Source organism: Amia ocellicauda, chromosome 8 (genome assembly GCF_036373705.1).
Source record: "Amia ocellicauda isolate fAmiCal2 chromosome 8, fAmiCal2.hap1, whole genome shotgun sequence".
Taxonomy (NCBI): domain Eukaryota; kingdom Metazoa; phylum Chordata; class Actinopteri; order Amiiformes; family Amiidae; genus Amia; species Amia ocellicauda.
Window position 1 is genome coordinate 26655714 of NC_089857.1, and position 13317 is coordinate 26669030.

Here is a 13317-nt window from a genome sequence, read left to right on the forward strand (position 1 = left end):
GTATAAGTGTCTTTCCTGATAGAAGAAACAAAGAAGAGAGTTACAGTGAGCCCCACAACCCTGCCTAAATTCATATGGCTGGTTGGCACAACACTCACAGATCAAGGGCACGAAAATGTCCACTATTGAGAACCACTGAAATAGACAATAAAATTAGCAAATACATTAGTATTTTAACAACATTTAGTGTTTCATGTTTGTGAGTACCGGATGGCTGCATTTCCACATTTATTTCTATTTACTCAAAAATATATATTTTTTTGCTTTTCCAGTGCACAAAGGTTCCCTCTTAAATATATCTCAGCTCAGATTAAGGATTAACAAGATCCAAAAAGGCAGATATGCAAGATTAGTTATTTTATACTGGCCTATGTTATTAAAGCAATCTGCACAGTAAAGAGGACTGCATCTGCTCAAACATGATACAGGATAATGGATAGGATAAATGCAGCTTACCTTCATATCCCCATACCTACCTACCGTGTAACAGTATAGGAGTTGCAGTCTGAAACTGCAGAGGTGCCTCTCCCACTGACTTCTGTTGGGGCCCTGGAGTCCTGACAGGAGGGTCGTGGGATCAATCCTAGGTGGGGGACACTGCTGTTGCAGCCTTGAACAAGGTACTGTACCCAGATTTCTCCAATAAAACCCATCTTTTCCAGTTTTATGTTGAATCCTCACATATACACATGTGTTATATTGTTTAATGATGTAAATATAACTGTGTATTGCTAAAGGCATCTGCCCAATTAATCAATCATAATACAAATTCAAATAGAATTGGACTGAAAATTCCCTTAACAATAAAGGACTTAATGTTAGTCTATGGGGAGTGGAAGAATCAATATCCAAGACAGAGTACTGTAGCCCAAGATTTTATAATGTAATGTAATGACCTCTCTGAGCATTTTCTTCATTTTCCTTTATTCCAATCATTACCACTGGGTCTGTACTAACAAAGATAATAAATGATTGGAATACATTTTGTATAACGTGTGTTATTGTTTTGAGTAATTGTATAGTACCTTTATATAAACTTAGTGATTGATTATAGACAAAAGAATAATGGTAAGATATTTTAATTTCAGGAGTGCCCCAGTCACATGTTTATAATACAGTAATTGCATAAATAGTGTAAATTTATGTTCACAAATGCTTAAAAAGTAAAATAAAAACACATACAAATGAAACAGGCTTTTGAGCCACAAATATTCTGAAGAACAATTTACTTAATAGGCACTTGGCTGAAACAATTCTCTTTGTAATTTGATTTTGATCATTTTAGCTACTTTTAAAATGTAAGTGGAGAACATTGCTTTCATGTTTCTACTGAACTATCATCTGAAGACCTTGCTCTGACATTTTATTTGGCGCACTTCGCAAACACACCCTGGACCGAAATGCCACTGTTTCTTACAGCCGCTGCCCTCCTGCAGGGCTGTGCACGTGCCTGCCTTGGCCTTTTAAAAATGATTGAATGCACCTGTCCACAATAACAAGCACAGAGATTCATTTAACCAAACCATTTGCCACTTTTGGACTCTATTCTTAGAAACACGTTTTTGTTTTCTGTTTCTCAATTTTGTTTCTCAGCAACAATGTTACTCCTCTTGGGCCTGCTAATTTAAGTTTGACCTTCGTCCAAGAACTAGAGGAAGTCATCTTTTGGTGGTGGTGTGCAATGATACCACCATACCATTGTTATTCCCAGTACGCAGGATTGTTTTAAAATGAATGGTGACCTGGATAACAGGATACAAATCATGTACTATTGAACGGCCCAAAGCACTGGAGCCAGATGATGCTGCTCTAGAACAGAGGTCTACAACCCTGGTGCTGCAGGATTTTAATATAGATTTACATTGTCCTTTACTGAAGACACTTTAACTTGTAACAATTAAGTACATAATCATCCAATGTAAGTCCTGAAGAGCAACCTTGTAGCTCTACACAAGGGTTACAGACCCCTGTTCTAGAACACAACCACATGTATGAGTGAGATAACAGACAGCAACACAGTACATCAGTAACGAAAGTCAGATAATAGTTTATTTGGATTTGGTGCTTTTTCTTTTCTTTATTGTCTTTCGGTGTGGTGTAGTGAAATTGTCACATCAGCTATAAAAAAAATAGCAATATACAGTTCTGCAACTGAGCATGTGACCCATGCATAACATTGTATGGTTATTAATGCTTAATGGAATTGATTACAGCTGGATTTAAACGTGTCAATCCCTTTTTAAAAAAATAAAGATATTATATACAAATTTTACATTAGTTTTTTTTTCATACACACTTAACATACTGTTTAGAACTTGACTTTTCTTTCCTCTATGGAAAATAATAACAGAAAACAAAACCAGACAGACAAACAAACAAAAACAAAAAAAACATCTACCATCCCAGAACTCCTCTCAATCTCACAATTAAGATATCAGCTGACAAAAAGGATGATGAACCTTGAAAAGTAATCCCCAAGAGCTCTTTAAAAAGAGGAGGGTGGGGATTACAGGTTTGAAATGGTGCCCTCTATGTCCTGAAACACAAAGCAACCGCCAATACAAAAAACAAAACAACAACTGAAGCAGTTGCACTGCAATTAACCCAATCATCCAAACACTTGTCTTCTTGTGCCTGTTTGTCTGTGGGTTCCATCTGGCCAACACAGCATGCCCTTGGCTGGCTGGGCCCTTATAAAAGGCTACTAAAGGAAACGGCCATGGTAATTGTTCTTAACCCAAAAAACGGGCATCAATTACAAAACATTAATTATCTGAGAAACGATTTGAGATAAAGACATGCTGAGATTCCGAGGTTTGTTTACATCGCGTACATCCTGGTTTTAGAAATTCAATGCACAAAACGGGTAAAAACGGGACTTTGGCTCAGTCCTCTGAGGGTTAATACTGGTTCACCTTGCGTTTACTATATTTTCCCCCAGTGTAACCTGGCTTTCACTGTGTTTTCCTACCCTGGACTAAGATTATATGATTATTAACCATAGTAAACTTATATAAATGTAGCAGAGCACAGTCCGTGTCAAAGTTTTCTGTGGCAAACATTCAAATGATCTGTGTCTATTTCAGTACAACACAGTGAAAGCCCAGTAAAAGCACAGGAGTGCTGATATCAAGGTAACTTATGAAGAGGAAAACCACAGAAACAAGAGCAAGTGCAAGATGGCCATACAATTGTCATGATTTTCTCCAAGTGGTTAAACCTTTGAAATGTTGAGGCCAGACATCACTATTTGAATTCAAAGCCCCTTTCACACTAGCACACCAGACTGGGTTATGACCCACTTCTTAGCAACCCAGGTTATGATTTTCATTAGTGTGACAGCACGTACATGGGTAGAAAGTGGGCTGACCCGGGTCAAGAGCAACCCACCACAGGGTATAGGTCAGCCAGCCCGGGTAGAGTGAGACAAAAGGCATGATGGGTGTGAGTCAGCAGAGCATGTTACATGTGACCATACCTCCATGACTCTGTAAATCTAACCCACTACTTATAGCTTGAAAGCATGTTGGTTGACCTAATGTGAATGGGACTTTAGCTATGTCACAGTTAGGGCCCTGTGTTTGGCATGACTAAAATACAGTTTAAAAAGGCATGCAAAACACAGAGCCCTAGTCATAGTAAAGTGTGTCTTGGATTCCCCACAGGGCAGCACACAGTCGGCCAGGTGCTGCAAGGATGGGTGCTCTTGGAAGTCATGACAAGGGTTGCCATGTAACAGAAACCCCTGTGGATTAACACTGCCTGTGAGCTCTGTGGTGTTATCAGTTAGATCTGGATTAGTCCTCTCTGCAATGACATACCTTTAGGCATGTTCAACTTGTTAAATTTACCATAGGATGTTGGCACTTTTATCCTGGTTGTTCTGTGATTTCAACCATAGTTGTACAGTGGCTTCCTATGGGTTCAACATGTCTATACTGCACACTGGACCATGACTAAACCAAAGTGTACTATTGCCTATTTGCTTTAAGAAATATGTATACATACATTAGAGTACATCACAGTATCCCCATAGATCATACATTCCCAAAGTTATAGCCAACGGTGATGGCGCTGCCATGGGTGTGTGGCTTTGAAGTCATCCAGGCTTGGCTTTGCCTCTGAGGCTGAACATGGGCCTGTGAGCTTTCAGTCAGTGTTACCAGTGAGAGCTACATTAGTCCTCCCAACAAAAACTATAAACAACAAAACAAAACAACACTATAGCTCTGTGTTTGCACTGTGGACTCAAAGAAATGAAAAGCAGCTGAATTGCTGGTACACTTTTGGAGGATGTGTGTCTGTCTAGATCTCTCTCTCTCATTAGTACAAGGGTCATCTTTTCAAAATGAAAGGGGAAACAAGATAAATAAATAACTGGCTAATAATAATAACAATAATAAAAAGTCTAATATTTTACGCTGTTCTCTTTATGGTTTCTGGCACAGTATTCAGCAAACAATTGTTGGCTTAGACATGAATATCAAGTGCCAGAGGGCCATTCCATGAGATGGAAGGTGCATGACTAATAAAATTACTTTCACCTATGCACAAAGCACAGAGGATCTACAATATTCCTCCACCATGCATGTCAGCTTCCTCACAACTATGACTACACAATCATTGCACATAACCAAATTGTTATTAAAGGCACAGCAAATTTGCCTTCGATTTTGGGGTTGACATTTGCTTTGTGCATCAGGATACAGTTATGCAAAAGTCCTAGGCTGCATAAGACTTAGGAAGCTGGGTTATCAAAAAGGACAGAAACCAAAAAGAGTGCCAAAACAAAAACACAGTGACCTTTCAATGTCTAACACACAAATCTGTCATTTTCAGTCCAGCACACAAATTTTTGACATTCACAGCACAGCTTTCCTCCTGAAAACCCTGCTCAGTGGGATTGTGGAAATGGGATACAGATACACACACCACAGTACTGCTTGAGAAGGATGGGTCCCCATCCCCAGAAGATCATGTTTTTCTCCTTGAGAATGATCCACCCACTTTCTATGTAATAAGACGACCATGTTGAGAAACGAATTATGGCTTTCAAGTTTGCTTCTGTTATGTACTTTAATCCCTGAGAAGCCACTGGAACAAATAACCTCCATCCAGATCTTCTCTCTCGCTCCTCCCCCCCTTCCTCTCTTCTGTATTGTTCATATTATCCAGTCTGGTTGATGCAGGGTGACAACATCAGATGCTACGAATCAGCCAGAAAAGTGTAGGGAAGAGTTTGGTTGGTTTGGCTTGAAGCAGGCGATAGGATCAATATTTAAAAACAAAACACAAAACGTATAAATAAAATTAAAAAAAACAGATAGGCTGATACCAGAATCCAAAACCTTTCTGTGGATTGTCAGCTCTATGGTCGCTTTTGTTTGTTTGTTTTGTTCTGTACACGATTCTTGTCATGAAGCACAGGCATCCAAAAAGGTTGGCTGGCCTGATACCCTTTGGAGAATGAAAGGAAAACAAGTTAGTAATGCCAAATACAGTACACTTCAGGATATAACAGTAAAGTACATAGACTGGAGTCTTGCCATTGTTTTTTCTATGTATTCCTCCTTAATGTATTTGTTGCCTTCCCTAGATAAGTTAGTGAGGTTATATACATAAGCAAAAAATGTGAAGACTCAAGGCTTTTCATATTTTTCTATATGGTCAAGTGGCAACTTCAAAAGTGCCATTTTTGTGTGTGAGTGTGAATTTTCCACTTACATGTATTTTGTTAAAAGTGTTAACGGGCTCATGGTGTAAAAGAACAGTTTAAGTCCTTGAAGTGCAGTCAACTATCCAAGACATTTCATAAGGGAACTACGTCACACTGTGAAGAATATCTCCTTGCGTGCGACGACCAGAGATGATGTCAAGAGATTCTGAGATGTGCCAAAACTGATAGGACCAGCTGGCAAAAGCCTCCACTCAGAGTGCAGGTGGAACCCAGACATCAGACTGGAATCTGGGCTATGGCATGAGTGACTGACTGGGATTCTTCGCATGGAACTGGCAAACACTGCCTGACTTGGGTGGGCGTGAAGCGATCCATGGCGGGCCTTTATAGGAGTCGGTTCACTGTGAGCCTGCATCGTTAGCAGTGAAACTAGTCCTCCCTAGAATGCAACAGATCTACTGTGTGCTCCAGGACTTGCCATGTGAAAAGAAGCAGACTACTTCACAGCATGCACTTCTGTTAACTGAGCAAAGCATTCTTGCTAAATGTGAGTTTAGTTGGACAAAGACTAGCCAAAAAGAACAGCACCACAAACAACAACATTAATACAAGTCCTCAACATTAATTTGAAACATCACTACCAATTTAGCACACATAAAAAGCTGTAGGGAAGGTTGGCTCTGACTTAACTCTTATCTTGGTACTTGTATGTTTACAAGTACAGTTTATGACCATTATTGTCCTCTCTCTACCTACCTGTCCCAGTACTTCTGTATGAACACCTAGCTCGGCGCTACACAGTTCCCATCTGGCAGGTGGGTCAGGAAGGCAGGAAGTCTCAGATGTTCAGTGAAGTAGTACACACGTATCCCCTCCCCTCCTAGCAGGACTAACCCACTGTAGTGAATGATGAGCAAGAGTTCAATTCAGGTTTGTTCTTACATGTATGCAGTTTTGTAGTTTTGCAGTCTTGTGGTCCATTGTCTGACAGTGAGTGGCAGGGAAAGCCTGAGCTGAGGGACAAAACTTGTGTGTGTGTATGTGTGTGTGTGTGTGGGGGGGGGGGGTTAAAGGGGTTGGGCTTAGCCATGGGACCCTCATTTCTGACAGGGGCTGATGACAGTGGGGGTGGGGGGATACACCAGGGCCACATTGACCCTCTCCGACCCGTTCTTTGGGCAGATGATTTCAGTCACTCCCTCTGGTCTGGGCTGGCTCAGCAACTCCCCTGAGAGGTAGAGACACAGAGACAAGGGTCAGTACAGGGGCTCCAATTTATTTAGCTGCTCAATTCAAAACCCACAGATTTATTTATGACTAGCAAACAGTTCACCCACCAGTACCCATATATCAATCTTTGTGCAGCAAAGTTAGTAATAGGCCCTAAAGATGAAATCACTCTACGTTTGCCCAAATTTTAAACCAAGATGGTTAACTATTCCTGTATTGAATACATAAAAAAAAAAAAAACTAAAAAACAACAACAATAACAATGAAAGTGCACTGTAGTGCCATGGTACTGTAAGCTGTCAGGAAAGAATCAAATCCAAGTTAAGGGCCCAACCCAAGGAAGCCCTGGTGCAGGATGTTCCTGCAGAATCCATTAGGTAGTGCGCCTCTCTCAAGCCCACTGCGACACTGTAGTAATCATAGTTAGCGATAATCCCAAACTGAAGGAAGCATACATGAGTGGTTGGCCTAGAAAGTCACTGCAGAAAAAACCTGCAGGGGAGCAGCACCACAGGTCAAAGGTCACAGGTCACAGGTCACAGGCCCACCTGGGTGCTTAGCCTAGTATGAACTTGTAGTTCTGAAAATCAATGCAAGTAAATGATTGTAAATTTGGAATTAATGGTTAAGCCTGCTGTGACTGCCAGCTTTACTTAAAGAGGACCTTTGTGAGGGCGATGAGGGTAACATAACACTGCACACCTATGCCAAGTCTATGACCTAACATTCACCACAGATTAGATTTAATGTGGTGTTGGGAAAAGCGGACCGAATATTGCACTGGATCTAATAGTACTGAAAGTCATCCTGTTGTCTGGGGAATGTTATTTGAACCATTTAACAGTTTCAGGTTGTTTTAATTAATATAATTCTCAAATGCATTAGTCATTGTTTGCACAGGGGGGAAGACATTCTCATTTTTACTGAATTACTTAAATGTACAACTCTAAGCATCAAAAACAGGTCTGCTTTTCCCTTATCAAACTACTTGTCAGAATGTGAGACTGCTCCCATGCTTTTTTCCCTGTAGGTCCAGATAATAATAGAATTGCATCAACAACAAAACAATTTCCCTGATACCTTTTTCTTTCTCTCCTTATATTAATTATTCTTACAATGTCCACTTGGGGGCGCCTATATACCACTCCATTACAATGACAACACAAGATTTTCTTGTCTTTGCAGTTTACTAAACAAGGTTGTTCTCAGGTACAGCTTTGATTGTGTAGCCCACATTGACCGGCCTGCTTAAAAAGCCCAGCCAGAGCGTGTCAGTCCAGGGTGTGCACCGATGCGGACTGGCATTAGGCTGACTGCTGAGACTCATACATGGCCGGCAATTTCCTGGTTATTTACTGGAGCGTCACATGCTGAGCCCTTCTAATCGGCTGTGGAAAAGTAAAACCTTTAATGTTTAACAGACAGACAAAGCCATAGGCGAGCACCAACAACTGTCGCTTTGTGCCATATTGACATAGAGAGATTCACACGTGGTCATATCCATATTTTGTATACAGGGATGTATTTGTAGTTGAAATGGGTGGAAGCAAAGAGCTGGTTGCAAAACATGTACAACATTTATTTATCATTGGATATTAGGATTCAACAACAAAAAAAGCTTAAAAATATTAATTGTTCATTCCAGAATACTAGGCAACTGTTACTGCAGAGAAAGACTGAATTTAGGTTATTGTACTGAAGCTTAAGGAAATTGTGCCAGAGTGCTGCAGTGCCTTACTGTTGTAATTTAAGATAAACATATGATAAATATTTATTTCTAGGTCAGTATAAATGCATATCTTTGTCTATAACAAATGAGATAAAATAACACTATGAATAATGTTAAGTTTGTATTGGAGTATCACCAACACATTGACTATACACATTGTCCTTTATTAAGCCAATATACACGTACAAGCACCTGATACTCTATTTTTTTCACATTCATCTACTGAGGTCTCCTTCAGACAAGAAAAGCTATTACTCAGTATTAAAGTGTTCTATTTTTACGATTGGATTGAATGCTAAAACAAATAATTCCTTTTATTTCCTTGGACCGTACTTTTGTGGGGAAATCTGACATTAATCATCATCATCAGTGTTGAAATGAAAGTAATGACCGTGTTCACAGATGATTCAGCTATTGTTCAGACCTCTGTTAGCAAAAAAACTAAAAGTCTTGTCAGGGATGAGTACTGTAAAATGGATAGGCCTGTCACGAGTTATAATCTCTCCCTGAGATTAATGCTCCACATCTCAAAGCAAAAGTGAGCAACAAAATCTATATGAGAACATGCACAGGTGAATAGGGTATCAGGTTCCCTAGGTATTATCTGTTCAGTATTTGAAACTCTAGACAGGAATTTCTCAGTGATCTGACATGGCAGTATCACAGCAAATTCTTCCCTCTGCTAGTGATTCAATCCCAGAAGTTGTGGGTCACAAAATAGCTATTAAAACCAATACAGTCACTTCCAATCCGAACTTAACCAATACACACTAATATCACAGGCCAGAGTTTTATTGCTGAAGAGAGAGTTTTTATTGCAACCTAAACAAAAACCACAATGACACTCAAACACAAACACTTTACATTTCATAAAGTCACGTTCTCCATAAGGTGACAGTAAGAAATTGATCGGCCCAAGTCCATGCTATTCATCAGCCAGTAGCTTGGCAGTTATCATACAGCACCGCTGAGGAGAGGACCAATCTGGGCTCCTCGATGTGACTGATAATGCAAGTCTGCCAGACACTTATTGACTCTCAGATTCAAACAGCCGCAGTACAGACAGCGCCTCTTTAGAAGCAGGGCTTACAATGGGATGTGAGCTTTAGGAAACAAGAGCACTCTTTTTCTGGCAGTGGCAGGATCGTTTTTCCAAATTGAGAACTGGTCTGAGCTCATACCTGCCAAAAACAGTGCCTCGAATCCAGATGGGAATGAATGGCACATTTGTTATCAGCAAACACTCCTTTTTTCTCCTTGTTTCTTTTGGTATTTTTTTAGGTTCCAACTGACTACTTTAGAAAGACTGTTAAATTGTTCTGGGTAAGTGCTTCATGTTGCAAATGAATCATGCTAATTAAAGAGTACTGGATAACGATTTTAAAGTATTTTATAATGGAACACATCATACCTAGACTGAAGTGGTATGGCTGGCAGACTTGAATGTGTTTTGATTTTGTCTCTTGAATCATGTAGAAGACTAAATAAATAAAGATAAAAACCAAACAGACACATAAAATAAATAAATAAATAAATAAATAAATAAATAGAAGGAAAGCTCAACTGTACCAAATCTAATCATTACTGTTTATTCCTCCATTTTATCGGACCTCTATCCTTAATCTCCCTTGTATCGATCACCCTCTCGCCCTCCTCCTCTGCCAGAAACCTTGGGGATACCCTCAATTCCTCCCTGTCCTTCAGAAAACATCTCTCCCATGGCACTCTCCTGTTGACTTTACCCAACATCTACAGGATCTGGCCTTTCTAAAACAAAGAAAAAAAACTGCACTACTCAGCATAGAAAGGTCTACTGCAGCTCTCTCCTGGCTCAGGCCTATTATTTTTCACTGGCTTGAATGCAGCTCCTCTTACTCAGTATCTCTCTATGTTTGCACTTAAAAGTATCACTCTGCTTCGTATCTCCCAACATCCCCTCTTGTGCTCCCCACTCATCTTCCACTGACTGCTTGAGTTTAACTGTGAGTAACTTTGGACAAAGGTGCCAATTAAAACTCCACCACAGTGTCAGCACTTAATTTTGGTCAATCCAGTTTGAGCCTCAGGGTTTTTAATCACTAGTCCGCATTTGCCTAAGGCTGAGAAACTTGAATTAAGAGTCAATTCCCCTGATTTTGCAATCTGAATCTGGTCATCTGGGCATTTTTCTAAGTTCTTATGTACCCAGCTTTCCTACAGTAATATAACATTCATGCTGACAGCTAGTTATTTTCACACCTCATATGTTTTTTTAAGCAAATCAGAGTATTTACTAGATTTAAAATGTCTTTCCAATTGTGCAGTGAGTTTAACATTGTCCAGGTTAGAATGCATAAACCTTTCTGTACATTCATTTCTTATGATGTCTTATCACTGATATTGTAAGTGAATAACAGTATTACATGCTTCAATTTTTCATCTTATTACTACCAATTAGTTTGCTGATAGTGTCTCTTTATGCTACTCAGTTCTGGCTGTAGACAGGTATCTGTCACGCCCTTGTAATCTTATAAGGAAACTTAACACTCAGCAGTTTAACTTCTCTCACAGTGTCTGGAATTCGAATCTCCCCCATGCCCTGGCACAGACAAATGCTTTTACTGAAGATACCCTCTGCTGCAGTAAACAGCCCATTCAGCACACTATGAGGTTCACAGTACTGTATCTGCAGCTTTGCCGGGTGTGGCGAGAAACAATGCAGACAGTTGGCTTCATTTAGACGGCACAAGAAAAGCCATTGTGCTCCGGAAGAAAAGGTCCTGGATCCTCAAGCACCGCAAGTTTGTGTGGCACAAAAGGCTAAGCAACATAGCCTGCTCTGCTTGAAACAGGCTAATAAAACTTGATGTTTCACAGGCTCAGTGATGACCCCACCTTAGAGAAAGATTTGTATTCTGCCTTTCTTATATGAAAGTATATAACATATTGGTACCGAGATTCTTTTAACCTGTCCAATCTTATACAGTGAAATGAGACCATATTAATTATTTTTATATTTATATTTATATATTTGCTGCTAACCTAACCAGAGGTCTTTTCACTGGCAAGATACATGTCATTTCTATTAGCAACTAAATCCATCTGCTAATATCATCTTGAAGCCTGATCTCAACAGGTCTGAGTGGCTAAGGGACTGGGGCCTCTTCAATATGGATGCCAGCCTGTCAAAAGAAAATCAGGTAGTTGCTGAAGTGTTTATACAGTAGCCCGATGTTGGTTATGGTCTGAAGGTTGGGTACCTTCGGTTCCATCTTCTTGCACCATGGAAACCGGAAATAAGCAGCAGCACTTACATGCCATTGGCTGCAGAAAGAAGCTAACTAGCTCTGTTTGCGGGTCCTGTTTTCCCTTTTCAATATTCCATGCTCAGGTAGTTGCCCATGTCCCATTCTGAAGGCCGAAGCCATTATAAATGATGCTGACGGCTCCCCCTCACACTGCTAGAATTTGGTTCTGACCAAATAAACTGCCTTGTCAGAACGCCGCTGGGAAATCTAATGCTTGTAGAGACCCTGGATGTCTGCGGCCATATTGGAGGCACAGACTAGTTCATGATTCATGTCTTGAATCCAAATTCTCAGAGGAGGAACTCTGCATCAGTGAAGCCTGTGCACTGAGATGATTTAGTGCATGACAATCACCTGCCACCTGCCACAGTATTGGAGGGTGATCGAAATGTTACCTCCGCACAAAGGTCTGTGCTAAATGGGTTATAAGATACAAGATAAAAATAATCCCTGTAAAGCTTTAGAAGGTTTTATTAGAAATCAATGTGTAGTGTGTGTATGTATTTCACTGACTGTGGTTTTACATTCAATACTGTACAATAAAGATGGTAGTCTCCATCATCAAATATATTGGGCCATTGATCTACTGCTTGCTGAAAGAGGGGCTTCACTGATATTAGACACCACTGAGACTGAACAGCAATTAGACAAAGGCAGCTGCTCCGTGTGACATAAGCCAAATTAATATTTAATCATGGGTCCAGCAGCAAGCAAACAGGAGAGGAAGCCACTGAAAGCTTTGCCGGGCGAGTTCAAGGAGCACGTGGCAAGACTGACTGGCAAGAGTTACTGCAGTCGGTGTGTTCATGCTGCAGTAGCACCGATGCTACAGGCAAAAGCGCGGCCTTCAAAACATGAAATCACAGAACTGGTATCTGTGTGCACAGGGCAGGAATAGAAGGTGTTGTAGTAGAAACCTTGGTCATGAAGGAGGGAAAACAACCACAGGAAACTACATGGAAGGCAAGGCATACTAGAGAACCAAAATAGGCACCTGGGAACAAAGAGATGCACTACATTTGCTGTGATTGATGTGCAGAGGAAGACCTGCCATTGATTTTGTTTTCACTCTGGGTAAAGCTGGGCTGTGTTACAGTAATGAATCAGACTGGGAGAAGATGGAGCAGAGAAAGGAGAAGGAAATGAGCAATGATTAAATGCAGGAAAGCAGAACAGAAAATGCTCTTCTGTTTGGATTACATTTGACTACTTGCACTTTTTGAGACTGTTATTCTTTAAAAAGAACTTACTTTGTGCAGAGATTTATTTTTATTTTTCCAATATGAATATACTTTATATACATCAGCTGTGTACATTTTTCTCAGAAATGTGGTATGCACAGATGGCCTTTTCTGTACTGAAAATAGCAGGGGGGGGGTGCTGATGGTGTTTTG

General features: G+C 40.3%; 1 protein-coding gene across 1 annotated transcript in view; it reads right to left on the reverse strand.

Annotated features, from left to right (window-relative positions):
- Window positions 1-1063: 1063 nt before the first annotated feature.
- mfhas1 (multifunctional ROCO family signaling regulator 1) overlaps window positions 1064-13317 on the reverse strand; it is a 52573-nt gene continuing 40319 nt past the window's right edge. Inside the window, exons 2-3 of the mRNA XM_066710854.1 lie at window positions 6434-6905; window positions 1064-5457 (exon numbers count right to left, since the gene is read on the reverse strand). Of these exons, the coding sequence (XP_066566951.1) occupies window positions 6775-6905 (131 nt within the window). The 3' untranslated portion in view covers window positions 1064-5457; window positions 6434-6774. The remainder of the gene's footprint in view (window positions 5458-6433; window positions 6906-13317) is intronic.